General features: G+C 39.5%; 1 protein-coding gene across 4 annotated transcripts in view; it reads left to right on the top strand.

Annotated features, from left to right (window-relative positions):
* Positions 1–23,104, top strand: part of LOC144019361 (transmembrane protein 132C) — a 114,589-nt gene that overhangs the window by 85,465 nt on the left and 6,020 nt on the right. For 3 of the 4 annotated variants that reach the window (XM_077522386.1, XM_077522387.1, XM_077522388.1), the window contains exons 5-7: positions 7,916–8,059; positions 15,392–15,600; positions 20,745–21,018. In XM_077522386.1, coding sequence (XP_077378512.1) covers positions 7,916–8,059; positions 15,392–15,600; positions 20,745–21,018 — 627 coding nt within the window. Of the gene's footprint in view, positions 1–7,915; positions 8,060–10,882; positions 11,641–15,391; positions 15,601–20,744; positions 21,019–23,104 lie in introns of those variants that run through there. The other variant, XM_077522389.1, reaches the window with a different exon arrangement.

Below are 23,104 nucleotides of genomic sequence, written 5' to 3'. Positions count from 1 at the left end.
AGCGCCGCTGAGGCCTCGCCGTACCATAGCCAGCATCAGTCAAAAAGCTCCAGGCGGCTCCCGTCCCCCCCGAACCCCCGCAGCGCTCTCACTCACGGGTTGAGACGAGAGATGTCCGTGTGCCTGGCGCCTGACCTCGATTCCGCCTCAAGATAAACCCTCGTTGTCGACATTCACAAGGGTCCCTCACGCCTGACACGTTGACCCACAGGTATGGAATTCATGAGAATTGCAGGGGATTCGTCCGGTCAACTTCCAATGTAGTCCTTCCAATCGGACCCATGTTTTATTCACAAGCTCATTTTCACAGCATGAGATGCAATTCGTTGCCACTGGGATCGAGCGAGTGGCTTCCGACTGCCTCCGCAACAAGCCACACTCAATTCCACAAAGTATCTTTTGGAGACGCTAACTCGCCTTGTGCACTTTTATGCTGTATTTTCACAGTTTACATTTTAGAATGAAAATATCAAACTACGGTGCAGAAACGCCGCATAAAAGTAGTAGAAATCAACAAGCTATATAATGTACACAGACTACAAAGTAGAGCGGAATTAATAATTACGCGGGCATTTGTCATGTCAGCAAGATGTCACTATGATGCTTCTCTGCCAAAGTTTACCCATAAATCATGTCCCCACAAAACTCATTTACATTGGAGGGCAGTTTGGTGTGACTTGACCCATCAATACCGTTCACCAAAGGTCAATATTCAATAACTCACGGATGCTGACAGCATTCCAGACACAAATTTTATTTGGAAGTGAAAGCAAAACTTGCGTGAATTCAAGTTCACAAATGAATCTAATAAGCCCGAGAATGCACTCACATTGCATTTTCTCTTCTTTAACAAGCGTTTTTTTTTTTTTTTTTGACCTGTTGCTCAGAAAGGTCACTGAAATGATTACACACATTCACTCAGATGATTCAACCAACAATATCCAAACATCACGATACGATATTATCACGATATGAAAGTCACGATACGATAATTATCACGATATTTTGGGGGCGTTGGCGATATTTAAAAAAGATCACAATATTGTAAAAAAAAAAAGAGCTCATAGTAAAAAACAAACAAACACAATATTGTGCTTTTCTACATAACAGCAATGCATATAAACCATCTTACAATCTCTAATAACAATATTGAGGCACTTAATTGCTAATGCAAGCACACATTGATCGCTTCACAAGCAAATTAGATTCCGCTTCATCTGACAAGTAGTCATCGATTTGAAACATAGAAGGCCAAAACATCCCTCATGAAAATTAAATTGTGCTAATAAAATAGCCACTAAGGGGTGCTAGAACTGCACAAATGGAATTTATTTTTTTTTAACAGATGTGTTCCTTTTAAATATTGTCAACATGACAACGACGACGATTTTGTGGCAGTTTTAACATCACGATATCACGATATTGTCCTTATCGTGACATCACATATTCAACCATGGTGACAATAAAATATAAAGTGGGCAGGATAAAGTGTATCATTTGGTGGATAAGATGAATGAATGAATGAATGAATGAATGAATGAATGAATGAGGAAGATATTTCGGCTCTAGATGTATGGGTAAGAAAACAACAGCAATGAGAGACATTCGTTTCAATCTTGGCGATGAAATGTGTTGACACACGAGCAGATATTCAAAAGATGCGACGATATTAAACTGAAATCAAAACGCAACCTTTGAATGACGGAATGTAGCTTGACAAACCAGTTCATCTCATTCCCATTGCCCAAAATAATACGGTCAAGCTTTAATGTTGAACTATACGACGGGGAATTGGGCAACCTTTCCGCGATGAGCCTTTCACCATCACGAAGTTGCTAATTTAGAGCTGCCAAGTTCTTCCTGTTCTTGTGATGATCATCTTGATGCCTCATTAGCTCTCCTCTTCAGGTGCTACTTTCTGCAACCAACCATCGTCTGGCCAAGTGCTACGTTAATCTTCTCCTTCCCTTGCTCAGCGGTAATGAGCAGCTCGCGTCTCTGGGTGGCATGGACCCGAGACGGGCCGCTGTGTGCTACTCAATAGCGGGTTAAGCTGTTTTAAAAGCCACGTGCTGACTGCAGACTGCCACTGAGATCCGACGAGCTCGGCAGAGAAAGTGATAGGAGGAGGAGGAGGAGAGCTGAAAACTGGTTTATCCTTTTGGAGGAGCAGAGCAAAAGAGGGAGACTCATTAAAAGGCAACGCGCTGGCTTCTTTGCAAGCGTCCGGCCACTTCAATGTGCCGTCATGCGGTGATGTATCACTCCGCATGGGGCTTCCATCTTCTTTATTCACACTCTCTTCCATGTGTCTTACTTCTGACCAATTAAACACCCACTGGAAGAAGGAAGAAAAAACGATCAAAGTTCATCTTAACTCATTTGCTCCCAATAACGTGTAAATACGTTTTTTTAATGTTCCAAGTGTCCCAAAGACGTATTTATACGTTTTTGTTTGTTTGTTTGTTTTTTAACGCTAGAGCATACAGAAGGCTTTGATGCAGCCTCTCAACTGCAAAGAACGGTTGCAGAAATGGTAGTTATTACACAAACGGCCAGCAGGTGGCAGCAGAGCAAAGGAGATCAACCAGGGCCATGTTGAAAAAAAGCTCAATTACTTACAATTTTGAATAGATTTGTGAAAACTGATGAAACTTAGCTCTCTTCTAATTCTAATTGCTGCAAAACGGAAACAGAGGGCTGTTTTTGCTGTTCGCCACGACAAACAATGACTGCAGCTCTTTGATTTTGCGATAGAATTCAGCATGCCCGTCCACGACGTCACAGCTCGAGCACGAGTTCTAATCTGAGTTGTGGCTCTGCCATGTTTACTCATTTATAGCGGATGCAGCCAGGATGGCCAAGTCAGAGTGCAGCCGCGTCACTACGGGACGAGGAGAAGCTAATCAACGGCGCCGCACTGGGCGGAGTTGCGATTTCTCATGCTGCCCATGTCACTCAGGCTGACACCATAAATCTCACTTCTTCTCAGATCCAGCCCAGACATGGCAGAAATTACGGCCCAGAACACATTACCAGCAACCGCGCTGTGCTGAATGCTAAAAAAGGAGATCCTTGATAAAGCAGACAGCCACTTCGCCCAAGATTATAGGACACAAAGACATCTCGAATACCGTGAGGTGCATTGGCTGGGAAGAGCAGCAAACGAGGAAGCGATGTGGAACATGTTTCTGCCTTAAAATACTCAACAAAATTTATATGCGCAGTTTGAGAGAAAAAAAAGAACATTTGTTAACTCATTTGCTCCCAATAACGTGTAAATGCGTTTTTTTTTTATGTTCTAAGTGTCCCAAAGACATATTTATACGTTTTTTTTGTTTTATGCTAGAGCATACAGAAGGCTTTGATGCAGCCTCTCAACTGCAAAGAACGGTTGCAGAAATGGTAGTTATTACACAAACGGCCAGCAGGTGGCAGCAGAGCAAAGGAGATCAACCAGGGCCATGTCGAAAAAAAGCTCAATTACTTCCAATTTTAAATAGATTTGTGAAAATTTATGAAACTTAGCTCTCTTCTATTGCTAGTTGCTGCAAAACGGAAACAGATAGAAACATACTTTTTTTTTTCCTGATGAAAGAAGAGACTTTAATCTGTCTTTTGGTAGGTTCCATGCCTTTATAGCAATTGAACACAATATTCTGTGGGCCTTGCAAAATCAGCCAAAATCCAGTAAAACAGCCGGGAGCGAACGGGATTGCGAAACGTGAAAATGGCGGCGCGTGAATGAGTTAATGACCGATCACTACTTTTTGGTACATCTGCTGGAAAACGATAATGTGTGTCGAGGTGGGGGGTGAATTGAACACAAAGAGAATCATCATTTCCATGAAACAATGGGGCAGAAATGGGGTAACACAAAACTCACCATAAAAAAAAAAATGCAGTGGCTTTCAACAGTGAGCTATTAAATGATGCAATGGAGATGTAAACCATCTATTAATGTGAGCCGTACTTTGTGAACCGTGCAACTTTGAACTCTCGTCTCCAAGTCAAATGATTTCCTTCACGGGCGCCGGCGTTATCGCGTTTTCATTCAGAAAGCGCCGAATGGGAACCCCCGCCAACGCGCATCATTAGTCCCCATTTTTGCAGTTAATTGCGCTGCCCGTGTCTTCGCGTGTGGCCCATTGATGCATCGCCGTGAGATCCCACTGAGGCTTATTAGCGCGCCGCTCTCAGCTTTGCTCTCAGCCTGCTGGGTCGTCTTCGGCCGCAATCATCTAACATTAGCCTCCGCTTTCACCACTTCTCAACCATTTACCAAATCATTTCTAATAATAGGCCCTCTGGAAATCCTGGCAGGCGAAGAATTAATTTAGAGAAACCCTCCGTTTAAAGGAGAATTGACTCAAGGGAGCGTGAAAGGATGACTAGACAGTACATCCTTCCATGTCGTATTTCGTGCTCTATGTTGTCTTCGTGCAATGAAAATCTCTTTCGTCTTCTGTTATAAATATTGCCTCAATAAATGATCATCTCAATCAAATGCAAAGTGGATTCTATAAAATGGATGTTTTAGGGCCGTGGTTGCTCAGTGGCAGACAAATGTAAAATTTGTAAAAGCACGATCTACACAAAAGAAAGTTCTGTTTATTTTAGGGGTGTCGGGCGATTAATTTTTTTTATCGCAATTAATCGCATGACAGTTAACTCACGATTACAGTAATCACAAATTTTATATCTGTTCTAAATGTACAATAAAAATATCTTGTTAACATAAAAGTGGAACAAAATGTTAAACTAATCAAAAAAATATGGCTGCATATTTTAGTCATTGATACAGTAGTTTCGAAATAATTCATAAAATTGAGTTAAAATTAAAAAGATGTACTGTACTGTATAAAAATTATTTTTCTGCCTCTAGATGGCATAATTGCATTTGTAAGATGTTGGCAACAATCAAAGTGCATTGTTCTTTTCATATTAGGAGTTATGTAATCTTTAACATAAAGTAACTTGTGAAATTCTGCCCATTTTTAAAATTGTAAAATGCAACTTACCCCAGTCTCCATAAATATATGCGTTATTATTAAATGTATTACTGCAAAAAATGTTGATGTGAATGTGTCTGCTGTGTTGCAACCGGAATTTCTTTCCAATTTAAGGGTGGTTATTCATTTTGCATAACAAAAAAATCGTGGTGTGAAAAGAACTTTAAATGAACTCATAATTAACACACAAATTTTGATTAGTTTTTTTTCTATCCATACAGAGGAGCCATTCGTTAAAATAGTTGAATATCATTTTCCTATATTGAGACCAGGTCAAGTCCTTTTTTTGGAAGCGTCACAAAAAGCAAACGAAACAAAGCAAATTACACTCAGACTTAAATGAAGTTTTACAAATAAAATGTGCACTGATGTGTTGATGTTAAAGTTTCATTGTCCAATATTTGTATGACATATTCTTCCTGAAAATTGTATGTGTGAACCCAAAAATATTTCGAGCTTTGAGACGTTTCACTGAGGTTCTTGGTGTCTTGTGGTATGTATGAATTTGATGTTTCGTCTACTTATTTATGCATTTATTTATTTCTTTATTCACTCACCTACTTCTTATTAATTTACTGATGTGAAATTTATCTACTTGTGAAAACAAAACAAAACACAAAAAGGTGTATACGCACTTCAAAATGTATGCTTTGTTCTTGTTTTGTTAGCTTATTCTTTACCGCACAAGCGATATTTATGTTTATGTGCAGCACTTTGTATACAGCCAGCAATGACTGTTCTTAAAGCGCTTTATAAATAAAGTTGAGTTGAGTTAAGAGCATCCTGAAAGCATGACTCCATTAGAGACGCTTTCCTGGTTGTCTGTTGTCTGCCGTATTCTTCAAAGTCAGACATTAGAATTATCCCGCCAGCCACCTAATTGAGGAGTAATTTCTCTGAGAACGAATCGGTGACTGCAGAGAGCAAATGTTCCCGCAAACATATCTTAATGGGCCCTCATTATCTTCTGTGACAATCCCAGTGTGCAAACGTGGCCATGGCTGATTAAAGGTCAAGACTTGTGTTCAGTGTTGAAAGAACTGAGGCTGTCATTTGTGCTTTTCAGAACCCCCAATTAAAAAGCGATCGGCTCCGTATTCTCCCCTTATTTGCATCGTCTTCTTTGCAGCGCTTTTCGTCACATTCCAAATTCTCAGTGTTGCCATCAGTGATTTTGAGATCCGCAGCGCTGAACAAAAACAAGTCTGGCTTTGCGATAGCAAACTCGCCGCAGGGACGAGACGCTGTGAGGCCCTTCGTCTTCAAGAAGATGGATGCTTGAGGCCTGCGAGAAAAGACTCGACAATACGAGTGTACAAGTGAATTCTCACGCTGTTTGCGGTTTTGTGTAACCACGCGGACGTACGCACTAAAAATGTCATAGGAACTGCTACAAGTTATGTTAGTAAAGAAATGCTGGAATTATCAACTGTACGAATTATTCAACTGTACCTTGGCATACTGACGTGTTTATTCTTTTCATCTAAAAAAGTGTTTTTTTTTCTATTGTTTGTTTGTTTTTTCACATGAACTAAAAATAGGTCCTGAATGATGACCTGGAAAATTGTTGCTCTCTTAAAGCAATATTTTTCCCACAGTAAACACAAATACGTTTCAAAGTGGTTGGCTAAAATACGACCACATGGTTAGCTGTTTTACTGCCACACGTTATCAAAAAAAAAAAAAAAAAGACTTTAACATGACAAAGGCTTTGCATCATCCTTGAAAACGTTCAATTTCATCATATTTCGACTTAGACTTGACTTGACTTTATTGATCCCTTTGGGATGGCTCCCTCTGGGAAATTTACATTTCCACCAGCAATAAGAACAGATAATAAAATAACAACATAATTCAATCAATCAATAAGGTTATTACACCAGAGACAATAAATAATAAGAATAAGAATGAAAAATACATAAAAATCATCATGTTTCATTGCAATTTCATATGCAAAGAGCCCATTTAAAAGAGACACAATGCTGCCATCTGCTGGCCATAGATAGCGAGTGTTTTTGATTCCACAACTCAATGACCAGGCGGCGCGTGCTGCACTTAAACGGTGAACTGCCCATTGATAAAAAAACAAAAAAAACATAGTTGACATTATTAAACATTTACAGCGGCATACATCGCGATTTTACTAATCGTTATTAATCGTTTTTGGCAGTCAAAGAGTTTGTGGTCCTTCAAGAAAGCTGTTGAAGCTTTTAATTGCTCAGATTTGAAATTCAAAGTCACACTATCACAGATAATCGTTTCAGTTCACAAATAAATTATACAAGGTTGGAAAATTACTTTCCCGCCACCAAACTCTACATGCGTCATTGAAATTCAATCGGTTTCTCCTTTCAATAACGAAAAAAATGTCCACATTCTCTCAATGAGTGCAATACAAGCCTTTCACAAAAAGATGCCCTTCAAAATGTCTTCCCCTATAGAAAGCTGGATCGAACCGCTTAAAACCGTTAACATCAACTGGCTTTATGACTCTGTGAATGAAAGACGTGAATTTCGCACCTGCGTTCTTGCGCTACTAATTTAGTCGAGCCTAAATGAAACGTTATCGTCCAATCTATAATTATATTGACTTAGCATTCCCGTTATCACGCTAACGACGTCTGTGAAGTAACTGGCTGAGGTTATCGTAGCAGGTGGAGAACGGGTGTTCGTAAATCATTGTCTGTTGATGTTGATGATGGTATGCATAACTGTTCATATTCTTTGCTGAACCTCACAAATCAGAGCAAAATATCACTCGAGGATTCATTGGAGCCCAGTTACTTAACAAGCAACATGCCCGATCTTGCCGGCTCTAAATTCCTGATACTGGTTTGATTCCAGACCTGGCAAATGTGTTCCGATTACTGCACTGATAATCGTTTCTGGTTTCCCCCCAATAGGATACAGAGATTTTAAACACAGCAGTCGTGACCGGGAAGACGGTCGCCGTCCCTGTGAAGGTGGTAACCGTCGGAATAGACGCTTCGGTTATTGATGTCTCCGAAGCGGTGCGCTGTCGCACCACAGATGAAGACGTGGTCAAGGTTAGTGACATCATACACGGCAATTCCATCCTGAAATATTACTTTTCTTTTTCGGCCGCAGTGAAAGATTGATGTGACTTTTACGCAACCTTAGTGCCTGCAAACATGATATATAAATACACATTTAGCTTGGAAGGGCTCTGGCCGGAGGAGTTGGACCGTCACTTGCCACTTTGCTTCCCCGCCTGGGAGACCATGTTTGATTGTGTGTTTGTGTGTGCGTGTGGGGGAAACTAATCATTTAGTTTAGAAGATCATTGTCGGATTTGTGGGGCACAATAGTGATCCTCCTTATCTCTAGCTATTTTTTCATTTGAGTTTATACTTGTTTTGTCCTATATGTTTTTTACAGTTTTTTTTTCCATCAAATGCCAAGTAGGACGATTAAAATGTTTAATCATAATTAATTGCACGTCTACTCTCATTAACATAAAAAGTGGAACAAAATGTTAAAGTAATAGAAATATCCCTGCATCTTTTACTCATGGATACATTAATTTATTAATAATTCATCAAATGTAGTTAAAATTAAAAAGATGTAGTGTACTGTAAAAAAAACAAAAACAAAAAAAAAACGAGTATGATATTTATATAGCATTTGTCTTTTCATATTAAGAGCTATCTAATCTTTAACATGGAGTAAATTGTGAAATTGTGCACATTTTAAAATACAACTTGACCCCAGTCTCACAAATATATGCATTATTATTCAATTTATTACTGGTTAAAAAAAAAAAAGAAAAGACGTAGACATGTCTGCTGCGTTGCGACTGGAATTCCACCAGTACAGCTTTTCCAAGTAAGGGGCGGTCCTTAATCGTGCGTTAAAAAAATGAGTGGCGTTAAAGGAATTTTAAATTTACTCAAAATTAATGTACTAATTTTACAACCAATTAAATACAATTAACTTAACGAACCTATAGATTTATAGTATTGTGTTATAGATTTGTGAAAAACATTTACCAAATTGTGGCATAGGCGCGACCTCAGCGATAAATCTACAGTATTACCTAACTTACATTCAGTAATTTGTCACTACCAAAACCAAATGTGTTCTTTGTCTGACAAATCCCAATGACGATGCATTAAAGCAGAGAAATAAACATTTGACATCAATATGCTGCAGATGCATCGATTTCTATGTTTAGCAATTCTGTCTAAATTCTTCTCAAAGTATAAAAACAAACACGGGGAAAAGGACATGAAAGCGTGTTTGATATTCGTTGACGGCTGACAGCTCGTTCCAGTCGTCTGGTATTTTTAGAGGGCCTCTCAAACCCGGGTCACGAGACTCAACGACGCAAGCCGCCATCGTCCCCGACAACGGAGGAAAGTTGGAGCCTCGAATCAGCAACTTTGTTTCTGTAAAATTCCCACAAACTCCTGAATAATCCATGCCAAACAGCGTTTCCGGTGAGAGAAGTGGTTAAGAAGTTGCACGCCGGCATCTTGATGTGCCGCCCTGCTGCGCAGAAAGCTCCTTCCACTTTAGTTCGGCTTTTTTTTGTTTTTTTTCTGTCTCCGAACGGACAGCATGATGAGGCGGATCAAGTTCGAGTAATGGCTGCCTTTTAAAAAGCTATGATAGCGCAAAGTCAAAAAGGAGGATATTTTGTCACTTGGATCCACTTCATCATGTCCAATGTGGGAATTTTGGATTGTTAAGGAGAGTTCGGCAGGGAAATGAAAGTGTCTGCAAAGATGTTGGAAAGGAAAAAGTCGCAGCTCCGCCTGTGGGATCTTGGGTCAGCGCATTCATCCTCGCACGCTCATTGCTCTCCGTCAATGGAAACGCATCGTGACATTAAACCTGAATAATGAATCAGTGTGCACATCAAATGATGTGCTCACTTGTGGCCTCGTGATGATAGTGAATTGGAAAAAAGGAAAGGTCACCCAAGGTCACATTTTCTTTCCTTTTTAACCTCTGTAGAGTTTCGTCTCGCTTCCGCAAATCTTGCCTGACGTGAAGATAATAATAATGCTCTGGCCTCATTATTTTGCACAAACAGTCCTCCTATTCGGAATTTATCGTTTTGGCAGCTCAAGGACCGACCGTATAAACGACTGCATCCGGCCTGCCCCTCGCATAAACAGCCTTAATATCTAAAGGACGAGTGCGATGGTACTCTGGCGCTTCTGCCGACTGCCTCAAAAGTCTCGTATTTTACATCAAAGCTTTACACGGTTTGTTTTCGTTTCTGTTTCATGTGGGGCAAGCAAAAGATTAGTAATCCGTGGACAAATATGTACAGGTTATACTGCATACGGTGACACTTTCTAATATAATGTCGGTGTTTAGTTATTTATATCTTCAAACAATGAACAGATCGCCACAGCACAAAGGAGGAACTTTTCACCTCAGTAATCGGAATCTTCAGTTCATTTCTCCAATGTCCACGACTACATTTCATACTTTATATACTTACTCTCACTTTTGATTTAAGAAGAGTCATCTTCAACATGCACCTGAATGGCTTCAACGCAAATGAGGCTTCAAGCACGGTAACAATTAAAAGATGAGTTAAGCATGTGTCTGTCAAGCGTCATTCATATAAACATTTTTTTTGTCTGAATTTCAAAATAGGTCAGCACAAAAATTAGTAAAAACTAAATTAATAATAGCTGGTGATTAAATCCACAGCTGCAGACGACCCCAAGATTTCTGATGACATGATGATGTGTTTTCCTTGTTTTGCAGTATCTGATTAGTTTAATTGATTTTTTTTTTTTTTAATTAGTCGTAGAGGTGTCACTGCCCCCTCTCACGGAAACAAATCATTTTTTATGTTAAGAAATTCCTATAAATTCTAACAAGGAATTGTAACACATCTATTTGTAAACTGGAGTGTAACTCGTCAGTCACATTGAACACAATGTTGTCTTGATGAAACTTTGTTTCAATGAAACATTGTCCAACTGACTAATATGCCATCTTAAAACTTAGGTTTTAGTAAAAACAATCCATCCATCCATCCATCCATCATCTATCTATCTATCTATCTAATCTAGTTAGCGAGCTATCGAGCTAACTATTGAGCCAGCTAGCTAGCATGTGAGGTGTTTCCTTCAGGGACAGTTTGAAAACTGCAATTATCCATCCATCCATCCATCCATCCATCCATCCATTCTTTCATCCATCCATCCATCCATCATCCATCCATCCATCCATCCATCCATCCATCCATCCATCCATCCATCCATCCATCCATCCACTGCCATTTAAAATGGTTGGAGGGTTTCATCAACAGACGTTATTTTCCCTGTTTGCTAATCCTGTTCATGAACTGCCTCTTTTAATTTTTTCTCATCCTGTTCACAGTTGGCACTCTTTCACCGTGTCTGTTATTATCTATGTAAGGACTTGGCCATTTGCCATTGTACTGTATGAAGAGGCTCTTGCGACCACCATTTGCACGGACTCAACATGCACGTAATGCACCGAAGTGAGCAACGTTGCCAGTGCAGACGAACGAGTGTGAGTGTTTAATTGCTTGTGTCAAAGGCAAAAGACAGCCTGAGCCCACCTTCATGCTGTCTGGTCCCGTTGTTTCATATCTGCCGCGGATTGTCTCTGTCTGGTGAGTTGTTAATTTCCTGGGCTGGATCCAGAGACAGCCCTAATGTGCGCCGTAAGTATTCTCCCGTCGGCTGCCTAATGTGTCTGATGAATGTGCCAGCGGATCCTGCCGGACATTTACGCTTCTTTGTGAACTGGAATGACTGAGGACGTCGACTTCACGTTTTGCTCGGCAGATGAGTTGAAGGGTTAAAGAGGCCGCAAATATTTAGCAGGAAGCTGAACACATTATATACTGCGTGTCAGCTGACATATTTTTCACAATTCGTTTCCGCTTAGATTAATTGATGCAGGAGTAGATCGCCACCGTGTCTTTTGTTTTACTGCGGTTGATCTCATTTTCTCTGATCTCCATATTGCTCTCTGTGATTTAATAACTGTAAAATTACCCCAAGAGGGAAATGGCTTTTCTCATTTTCAAAAACAAACACATTTTGTACAGTGCATCCTCACTTTGATAAAAATAATAATGATGTCACGAACATGCTTCCCTGTTGGTATGGAATTTTTTTCGGTGAAACCGTACGCTGTCTCGAATTTGTGCCAAATATACCTTTTGGAATTATTGCCAAAATGTGTTTGTGTTTTCTCTGTCTTCAATCTTTTCACCATAACCCAGAATTATGAAGAAGATGCCAAATTGTTTTCCCACGTGTTAACTAGCCTGTCCTGCCAGGAATTTATGCAAAATTAAACACAAACCACCATTCAGAAATTCATCCTCCAATATTGCTGTGGGCCGCACCAACCTTTTTTTTTTTTCCACAACTTTTCAGCATCTTTGGAGAGATGTCCACTTGTTCATATTTTCACTTTGATGACATATTTTCTCCACTTTGCTGATGACTGTCTTCACCGTTTGTGTATTTAACGTCTTAGAAATTATTTTGTACCCGGACATCTTTAAACAGTGAAATCCCTCTTGTGCCATGGAAGCTTTTTGTACATGGTTGTGTCTATGCAGATGTCAAGAAAAGCCAACTAGAACAGCCGAACTGTATATCAGAGGCACACTAAAATGATGGGGAGGTGTGTGCTTACTCCAATTAAAAATTTAACATGAAGTTAAATGGTGAATTGGTTGATTGATTCTTAAACTGGGCCACTTATAAGAGGGTGTGTGCAAATGACCACATTATCCAGGTTGTTTATTTTTACTTTCCCCAATTTCTTTTTTTTTTAATTGCGTTTTTGTGAAACCACTTGTGAAATGATGAGTGAGAAATAAATGCTAATCACCAGAAAGGAAATGCTTAAATGGTGTGTAAGACTCTAAAACATGAATTCTTTGATATTCGTTCGCAATTAACTTCTGCTGAGTTCAGCAGTTCAACTTCAGAATGTTTGTGTATGTGAACTACGTCATCTCATGAATTAAGAAAAGTGATTCTTTCCTGGCCAGATGTTATTCGACAATCGTGTGACTCAATCCGCCAGGAGAGTCACAGAAAGGTCGTTAATAAGTGTAAGGTGCACTAACTCTCAGCAGACTGAGTACAGTGAGCGGAAGGGCGGAACAATGAGTTGTGATAAGAAGCAGGGGCCCCTTTGACATCTTTATCAGTTCAAACAGTCTCTCACGCTGCCGGCGTCCAATCTTCTCCATGACTGGCTGTAGCCAAGGGACAGACGCCTCCCTTGGAGAAATGTTCAAAAGCTTCATTCATTCAATAACTATCTTTGTCCATATTAGATTGCAGTGCTGGGTGGCATGCAGCTCGTTAGCCACAACAGGGTGTGCCCGCCTTAATAAAGACGGAATAGGTTCGAGTACCCAGGACATAATGCAAACTGTCCTCATCATTCTTCTTGGGAATGGAACGTTCACATCAAAGGGGGAAGTCAAGTCAAAAATGTTTTTTTCTACAATGATGTGATCGTATTGTGATCATTATTGCATTAGTGAAATATGAATTAATTAAGCAGAAAAATCCACTTGTTTGAATCCATCTCGGGGGCGGCCATTTTGTCACTCGACTGAAAATGACATCACAGAGGCCAAAGGGTTCAGCTTGTGAACGTCACGTGACCAAACGGAAAACAGGTGAGCCACGACAGTTCCGTGACATTTTCCATCGACGGAAAGTGTCAAAATGGCAGCCTGAGATGGATAAAAATGGGTGGATTTTTTTTTTAATCAGGGTGATCTGAATACATTGTCAGTAATATACTGTATAATAAAGTGCCCACGTTGTATGGTAACGATATGCCTATATTTACATCTAAACAATAATATGCAACTCCACATACCGCTGGCGTCGGGCCGAAACCTAATAAGTCACAATTTGTTTTGCTTTGTTTTGTTTTAATTATCTGTACTATTGGTCAACCAGTCCCCACGTCATTTTTACAAATTAACCAATCTAAAGTGTTGAAAATACCTTGCTCTCTTTAATGATACAATGTTAATGGTTGAAGAAATATGCCGTTTTTGGCGTCTACTGAAATGTGACTATTTTGGAGGTACAAGGTTTCAAGCAGACTGAAGCGATATGAAGATTTATTGTGCCATATCAATAAGTATGCTTTGTGCTACCTGGAGCTACCAGGTGCTACCTGTCATGATATTATGACTTACTAATTAATGCTATTATTAGTTATATTATAATACATATGTATGGTTTATTTCTCCCTTCGCTACAGCAGGGTTTGAATTCATAACTTTGAAGTTTGAAGTTTATTGAACATGTAAACATAACATATAAACATAAACAAATAGCAAGTAAAAATTAAGAGAAAGAAAGAAAGAAAAAGAAAAAACAAAATCACAACAATCATTAGAAATTGTTTACATGTCCAAAAGGAGTAGGAAGAAGTTAAAAACTTATCTAATCCTACCCCTTATTCTTTTACATCTTATTTCAAACAGTAAACTTTGACATGTATTTACATATGATGTATTTGAACATAAGGCACATTCCCCTACATTGTAAGAGTGATGTTTTGTTTTGTTTTGTTAGCCGCAAGCTAACAAGCACAAAGTTTGCTTCCCGGTCACGGAGAGATGAGATGGACAGATGCCGAATGTGTTGATGAATGCTTGTTTGTGCAAAGTCTCTGACGGTCGAGGAACGGCCATCGAATTCAAGTCATAGAAGGTTGCCATTTGATAGGATCAATGAGGTTGATGGAGTGCCAGAAAACAAGCAATATCTGGTTTTGCCTCGTTGATTAATTACCTCTGGAAGAGCTTTTTTTTTTTTTTTTTTTTTTAATGCCCCATGAGGTGTCATTTGTTTGTAGTGCTTGCAAGGCTTTATCAAAGTTTTTAATATAGGATAAGTGGAAAAGAAGCCAAGACCGAGTTCAAAGACAATATGCCAAAGCGAGAGAGTTGCATCTTTCTGTAGCACGGAATTGGAATCTTTTTGTCAAGCAATTTATGAAACAGATGGCTTTGCGTTTGCTCGTTTTATCAAGAGACAACTGCTCTCTCCTTTTACCAGTTCCCATCTGTTGGTAGCTGTTTTAGCTGTAAGCACAACTTTAAAAGAAGAGTCTGTTTTTTCCTTGAGGTTCAAAGATGTCCTTGCTGCCCACCTCCTTCTTTTTTTTTTCTTTTTTTTGGACTGAGTGGAGCAGATAGAGGACCTTTCATCTTGTTCAAAGTAGCCACACTCAGGAATGCTCGGGAGTGTAAAGTCTCACCAATAACTTGGAGGGTGGAATGACCAACACTTGTTCAGACTGCAGCGCAATAAGACGAACTTGAAATAACGTCACTCTTCGACCCGGCTCGTCTTCCTCCGCAGGTGTCAGAGAGGTGCGACTACGTTTTTGTGAACGGCAAAGAGATGAAGGGCAAAGTGAAGATGGCGGTGAACTTCACCTACGCCTACCTGAGTGCTCAGCTGGAGCTCAACGTGTGGATCCCTCGGCTTCCCCTGCAAATCGAAGTGTCTGACACGGAGCTGAGCCAGATCAAAGGGTGGCGAGTGCCCATCACGGCCAGCAGTCCCAGGTAAAGTGCCGCAACATGTTCTTATTATGAACTGACACCTTTGAACAAAATCCATGTGTGGGGGGTGGATTGGATTCGATGTACATCCCTTCTTTTTATTATTCAAAACCAGTTTTGATAGATATGCAATATAAAATGGCGGTTATAGCTGAGGTAAAAAAAAAAAAAAAAAAAAAATCAATGAGTTCCCAGTCATAATTTCAACAGACCTTTTTCAATCACTCAAGAAACAAAATGATATCAGATGGTCAATGTCAAATGTTTCCTGTGGTCAACTGTTATTTGGCTTTAGAGGGAAGTGGGAATAGCAAAGGCGGGCAAAAAAATAAAAATAAAATAAAAAACCTTCGCTTAAATTCTAAAGGCAAAATACAAGCGGCTGGCAACACGGCCGAGTGCGGACTGAACTAAACCCGGAAACTAATGCTGCGCTCCAGAGGACTGTGACGTTGTAGATACCTGAACTCGAAGAAAAGTACAATAGAATGTCAGTCCAACTCAATTCCACTGGAGAATATCAATGTTGCTTGACTGAGAAAATAAAAACAACCGCATAAACGTATACGCCCACAGTTGGCCTATAAATACAATTTACAGATTATAATCACATCTTTTTACTCATACTTGTTGTGATTTTAGTATTTATGATTCATCACATTTTGCAAGCATGTGGTCGGCTTTTTCAGCCACTTTTAAGCACTGCGCCAACAGGAGGTGACATGGATAAAAAAAAAAGCCGCTCATTTGCAGCTAGATCCATTCTTCCACTTTTGTTGTCTCGATTTCCAAATGAGATTTTGCTCACTTAGCAATTTGGAATCTAGCATCACTGCCTGTCAGTGCGGACCGGTACAAAATGGCACTGGGCTGTGGGCCAGTGGTTCAAGACCATTAGGTAACTGAAGGCCCACGACCCAAATACACCACATGCCACTGGATAATTGTCCTCGAAGGAAAAACTAGCTTCATTTCAGACAGGAATGATTGCTTTTTTTTTTTTCACTGGTGATATACTGTATCTCTCTACTGTATTTTGAATTATAGCGTCTGTGAATGATGAGCGCTGTCTCTTCCCACCTTCAAGCCCACTGACACTTTCGGGGGGGTGATCAGAAAATGGCTGACCAGTGCAATACAGCTTGTCATTACTGCCATCTTAAGGTGGCCTGTCATTGCACCTCTCAGTCATCAGTTGGCTGTTGGACATTATTAGAGCTTATCGAGGTCAGATCTGTCCCCCGGGGGGGGCTCATCACCAGCAGCATCTGCCAACACAGTGACAAATTGCATCAATGGATGGAAAAACTATAAGCCTACCTCTGCTCTAATTGCATTTGGAAGACTTTGAGTCATCCTGTGCACCAGTGCGCTAATTACTGTAATTGCCGGACTATAAAGCGCAGCTGATTATAAGCCGCACCCGGTACATTTCTAAAGGAAAAAGCATTTTGTCCATACATAAGCCGCACCTGACTATAAGCCGCATGTGCCCACAATAAACATGAGATATTGACAAAGAAAGATGGTACACAGAAAGAGTTTTCAAAGGTTTATTTTCTTTCCAAACAGTGCCTGTGATGCGGCAGTAACACAGCAGCAATACGGTAGTACGGTACGGTAATACGGTAGTAACTAACAGGGCGGGTTAAAAATAACATACCGGTAAAAGTCACTGAGACTTCTTGTATTTTCCATGATGAGGATCTGTTTATGCTCATTTTAGTCATAGTTACATTAAACGTACGTCTTCCTCCACACATATATTCCAACAGTCTCACGCTTACTTTTTCTGCTCGAGCTCCCCTGGCGGCCGTCAGAAAAAAAATCCATATATAAACCGCATCGTTGTTTAAGCCGCAGGGTTGAAAACGTGTGAAAAAAAAGTGGCGGCTTATAGTCCGGCAATTACGCTACTTGTGCCCCCTTCGAGTGACAGAAGTCAAGTGACAGCCGTGCGACTGTGACTGGCAAACCAGTCCAGGATCTTCCCTGCCACTTGACCAAAGTCGGTTGAGACAGACTTCGGCTCACCCATGACAATAATGAGGACAAGCGGTACAGAAAATGGATGGAGGGATGAAAGTAAAGGACTCCCAGAGGTGTGCTGGCTGACTTTATCAGTAGGGACAGCCGGGCCGCGTTATAATTGTTGATGCCAACATAACTGCTTGTTTTCTTTGTCCTTTGCAAGTCTTTGTTTATCAGGGGGTAACAGACGTGACCTTTTCAAGTAACACTCTGTCTCTTGGAGAGAAAGGCCAATGGTCCACTTTTTCACCAGGCCAGACGCAAGTGAGCCAAGGAGCTCCGGTACTAATTCGACGGAACTTCTCCTATCAGCCTTGGCTGGCAAAGTTGCGGCCGCACTTGAGGGAAAATAAGCAACGTTAGTCAGGCACGTGAGTCGGATTGTTGCAAAAGCTTTCCGCTCGCTTCATGACTGGCACTACGTGTACGCCTCACCCCTTCCCTCCCTAATCCTTGTCAAAACGGAGACAAGATAAGCCCTCGCAGTCGACAAACTTGTGTAGGAGTAGCACTAAAACTAAAAAAATAGTTCGATTGAGCTTCTTTTCCTTCCGCCATACCATTAAAATAATCTGGACTTTGTTTTTCTCATTTTAGATCTTGTCTCATCAAATTCAATTCAAACAAAATGAGACCCGACTGAATCACAATTATCAAAATGACATGCATTTCAGTGTGTGTTTATATATAAGCATCTTTCAGTCTACATGCTCGTCATCATATTATTGCAGCATATCAAATATAATACAACATGCCCAAAACAGAGTGCAAACTCAGTTGCACAACAAAACACAGATGACCACAATGTTAATATGCAACATATCCTCTTAAGTCAAAAGTAGAAAATAGTGTAAGGCTGCTCTCTGCAGTTGGTCTTCATGTTAAGTATTATTTCTCTATTAGTTTCGGTTTTAGCTTAGTTTATTAGCTTAGGCCTGGGGGGTGGGGGTAGGTTCAAGGAGGGTGGTGCTGCACTGTGTTGAACCTGGAATCAATCTGGACTGGGGGTCTCTGGGATGGCGACGCTCCTTGGGTGTTTTTCCACACATGGTTTCTCTGTGCCCCGCCATGTATTTTTTAATTTTTTTTTAAACATAGTTCTTCAGGTTGTGTGTGTGCGTGTGTTGTTGATGTTGATGTTGAATGGGGCAGGTTTTATTTTTTTGTTGTATTTGGATGTTTTAATTGCACATCACTTTGAGTGGCATTTTATGTATGAAAAGTGCTTGATAAATAATGTTTGATTTGATTTGATAAGATTAAGATGGCAAATTGTTTCCCTCTTTGTTGATTCATGATAATGTCGGTTGAATAAATGGACAAAATTTAATCGCAAATAGTTTATTATTGTCTGTTTTAAAATGTGCCAAGTAAAATTTAGCTAGCCATTGTAGCAAATCGTTTAAAAAAAAACAAAAAAAACAAAAACTTGCAGTTGAAAAAACAAACGAGGAGAAAAACAAATGACGCCCGTGCCTCGGAATTAGGAACACCATTCCTTTTTTTGTGAGGGAAAAAAAAAGACATAAAAGTCATGAGTAGGAGAGCTCGCGTTCATGAATATGCAATAAATGTGTCATGGCGGCCTGCTTGGAGACAACATATCTGCTATTTTAAGCTAAAGCAACAAGCATCTCTAATTCAGTGTTAGAAATTGCAACCCCGAGACGACTCAAAAGTGTTTTGCAAAGAGGAAACAGCTGCTCTGCAAACCAATTTTGCTGAACCGACGCGTCCCCGCTACATTGCAAAGAGGACCTTGCATTTCTCCTTTTGATTCTTGTGCCATTGATAATTTCCTTGATGCTGCGGAGCGAATCACATTTTATGGCATGAAAATTGTCTTGTTTTGCTTGAAAAGGTAATCAATGTTGCTCTCGTACTCCTTTGGGAGCATCTGCTCAAACACGAGGTCAAATTGAGCATCTGGTCATTTCAAAAGCACACTTGATCTTTGCACTATGCAAAAAAAAAATTAATAAATCATATTGTGAATCATCCTGATTCCGTGCTTGATCACTTGTTGCTCTTGAACCTTTTAGTGGATGTGTAATTATTCCTCTGTCATTCAGTTGAAATTCAGTTAAAATGAGGCTTTAATTCCAAATCTTACAAGAGTGGATAATAACTAGAGCTGTCAAACGATTAACTTTTTTAATCACATTAATCACATCTTAGAATTTTGATTAATCATGATTAATCACTGACTTAAAAATGCTTTTTTTGCCAACATATTTTGCCGGCTAAATTTGAAGCGCACCTGTTGTGTGTTAATTTTTTCGACATTTAATGTTATGAGGACGTCTTCAAAAATGAATTAATTATTTGCATCATTTAAAATGGGGAAAAAAATGACCTACAGCATAAGTAAACATTTATTAAATTCTTGACTTCAATGCATGTAGTTATGTTTATTGCGCAATCTCCAACTGCTACCTTTAACGTAACCATCCGCTGTTTGGCTAAAAAGGATCATCTGCCGTCAAAATTAATAGTGTGATTAATCTGTGGTAATACAATGATTAATGCGATCATTTTTTGTGATTAATTAATTAGTTAACGCTTTAACTTTGACAGCACTAATAATAACACACAAAAAGCCATTTTAGCGTCTGTATGGTCGAGTGTGTGTAAATACTAACGAGACAAAGGATGAACTAGTGATACAACTGAAAATGGTGGGACTATTTCACCTCGCATATTAATGATAACGCAGATTTATGATCACAGGGGTCCACAAAAATTACACGCAGCTGTTGTCCTCCCGGACAATTCCATTATTGATGGAAATATAAAGGCTAGAAAATCAAAGGATAAACATCAGTGAGGTGAAAGAGAGATGCTGAGGATGAACAATGCTAACGCACACACTGCATTGATCCTCCCACAGTTTCTTGGCCTTCATCACTCGCTGTGCGTGAAACATTTGTCAGGTGTCATTAAAATGTATCTAAGAAGCAATGGAATGAAGCACATTCTGCATCCTTTGTATCAAAGGCAGTAAGAAAACATTTTTGAACGTCACCACCATGTTTATCTCTCGTCGTGAGGACAAATAATGACACGATTAGCATGTGGATGTCTTCAGATGCTGAGTCCCGTTTTGCCATTGCCAGGTCCGCACGGGACAGTGAGGACGATGACGATGAAGACAAACGAGGACGAGGCTGCGCCCTGCAGTACCAGCACGCCATGGTCCGAGTCCTGACTCAGTTTGTTGCGGAATCTGCCGATCCCAGGAGCCAGACCGGCTACATGTTGGGGAGCGACTGGCAAGTGGACATAACCGAGTTAGTGTGGGATTTTATCAAGGTGGAGAAGCCTCAGATCGCAAAGCTGCTGGACCGACGGATACTCGTGGGACGCGGCGTGGGGATGACCACCATCCAGGTACGTCATCCGGTCGCGTTACGCAAAGGATCAAATGCAGCACATTCATTGTACAAAAACAAATGTATACAATACAAAATCCAATTTGAACAAAAATTATGGATCACTTTAGCCACATCATACAGTGTCCAAAACGCTTTTCAAAGTCATTCACTTTTTTTGAAGACATATCTATAATATATATAGAATATATAGAATGAAGCTTGCATTGGCCTCAGCAACGTTAACTTGAGATGTAACGATAAGGGCAATATCGTGATATCGTGATATTAAAACTGCCACAATATCGTCGTCGTCATGTTCAAATATATTTAAAAGGAATCTGTTAAAAAAGTACATTTGTGCAGATCTAGCACCCTCTAGTGGCTATTTTATTAGAGCAATTTAACTCATTCACTGCCAGTCATTATAGAAAATTTTTACATTTCCAATACTCACGTGATATTACATTCAATAATTATATATAAACCGAATCTACCAAATAACAGAATAGACTCCCTACTTTTTGTCCCGTCCCGTTCTTTTATAATTGACAGTAGAAAAATGTCGGTTTGCCAAAATACAGCCATTTCTCCCATGGACTCTGAAACTGTGTTTATTTCCTATAAAATGGGGCAATGATGTCATCTACCGGTGGTTGGGCATCAGTAAAATTGTTTCCAAGTTTGATATTTACAGTGGAGCATGCTCAGATTCGCCCCCATTTAGCACCGCTCTAAAAAATACAATTGACAAGTATACTTGTCAAAGGCAGTGAATGAGTTAATTTCATGAGGGATGTTTTGGCCTTCTATGTTTAAAATCGATGCTAATTGTCAGATGAAACAGAATCTGATTTGCTTGTGAAGCAATCAATGTGTGCTTGCATTACCAAGTAAGTGCCTCAATATTGTTATTAGTGATTGTAGGTGGTTTATATGCATTGCTGTTATGTACAAAAGCACAATATTGTGCTTTTTTTTTTTTTTTTTAGTATGAGCTCTTTTTTTTTTCCTTCAGAATATTTGTAAATATCCCCCCGCCCCCCAAAATAGCGCGATAATTATCGTATCGTGACGTTCATATCGTGATAATATCGTATCGTGATGTTTGGATATCGTTACATCCCTAACATTAACCTACGCACAGGTTGTCCTTTTTAGTTTATTTGTATTGTGTGGTACTAGCCAGCTAGCTCCTCCCTTTAGCTATTGCATCACTGTGATTGGTACACCAAGGAGAAAACGATTAGGGATGAACAATTACCGATCCCAAGTGTCAATCTCGGTTTCGGACAGAAAATAAAGGTTGAAATGGTTATTTTGCATTTTATTGACCACCACATGTAAGAAATGACGTGAGTCTGCAGTTGTACCCAACAATTTGATTAGCTTCGGAGTGTCATTGACTACTGCACTGCCATGAGATAAATGACGAACGGAGAATGAAAAACAGTAAAAGGGAAATACAGACCAGCCTTCCAAATTAAAAGCATGGATTTCAAAACAAGATTTAATTACGTTACACACTAAATCGCTTGTGGAATTTTTAACATGGTTGATATTAGTAAATTACTTGAAGAACGATTGTATTGAATTGAATTCTTGACACTTCAATGTATTCCTTAGGGAAAAAAAAATTTACAATCACATATTTTGATTGTGACTTTTTTTCTGGCCACTGGATTATTTGATTCATTTTATTTATCTATTTTTTTTTTTCATTGTATGCTCTATGCAACAAGGCTTTTATGAGCAAATTCAAAAAATATATATAATTGCCATTCATTTCATGAAATTTTAAGGACATTTGCTATAATTAAGATATATCGATCATTCTTTAAAAATTATTAGTCATTGTTTTTCTTTTTGGAAATTTGATCTATTGCAATAATGGCATTAGCACTTGGTATTGGTGAGTACTGAAGATTTGAGTACTCATATCGGTATTGGTCAAAAAAAAAAGAAAAAAAAAAGGATTGACAAGTCCAATGAAATGGACAATGGAAAAAAAATGACATTATTTAAAGGGCATGCATGCAATGCTAAAACTGCAAGCAAGTTTGAATGTATTCTCACTTCACAAATTCCTAAGAGGAATATGCACT

This window comes from Festucalex cinctus, chromosome 5, assembly GCF_051991245.1.
Source record: "Festucalex cinctus isolate MCC-2025b chromosome 5, RoL_Fcin_1.0, whole genome shotgun sequence".
NCBI lineage: Eukaryota > Metazoa > Chordata > Actinopteri > Syngnathiformes > Syngnathidae > Festucalex > Festucalex cinctus.
This window is presented reverse-complemented; position numbering and strand designations above follow the sequence as displayed.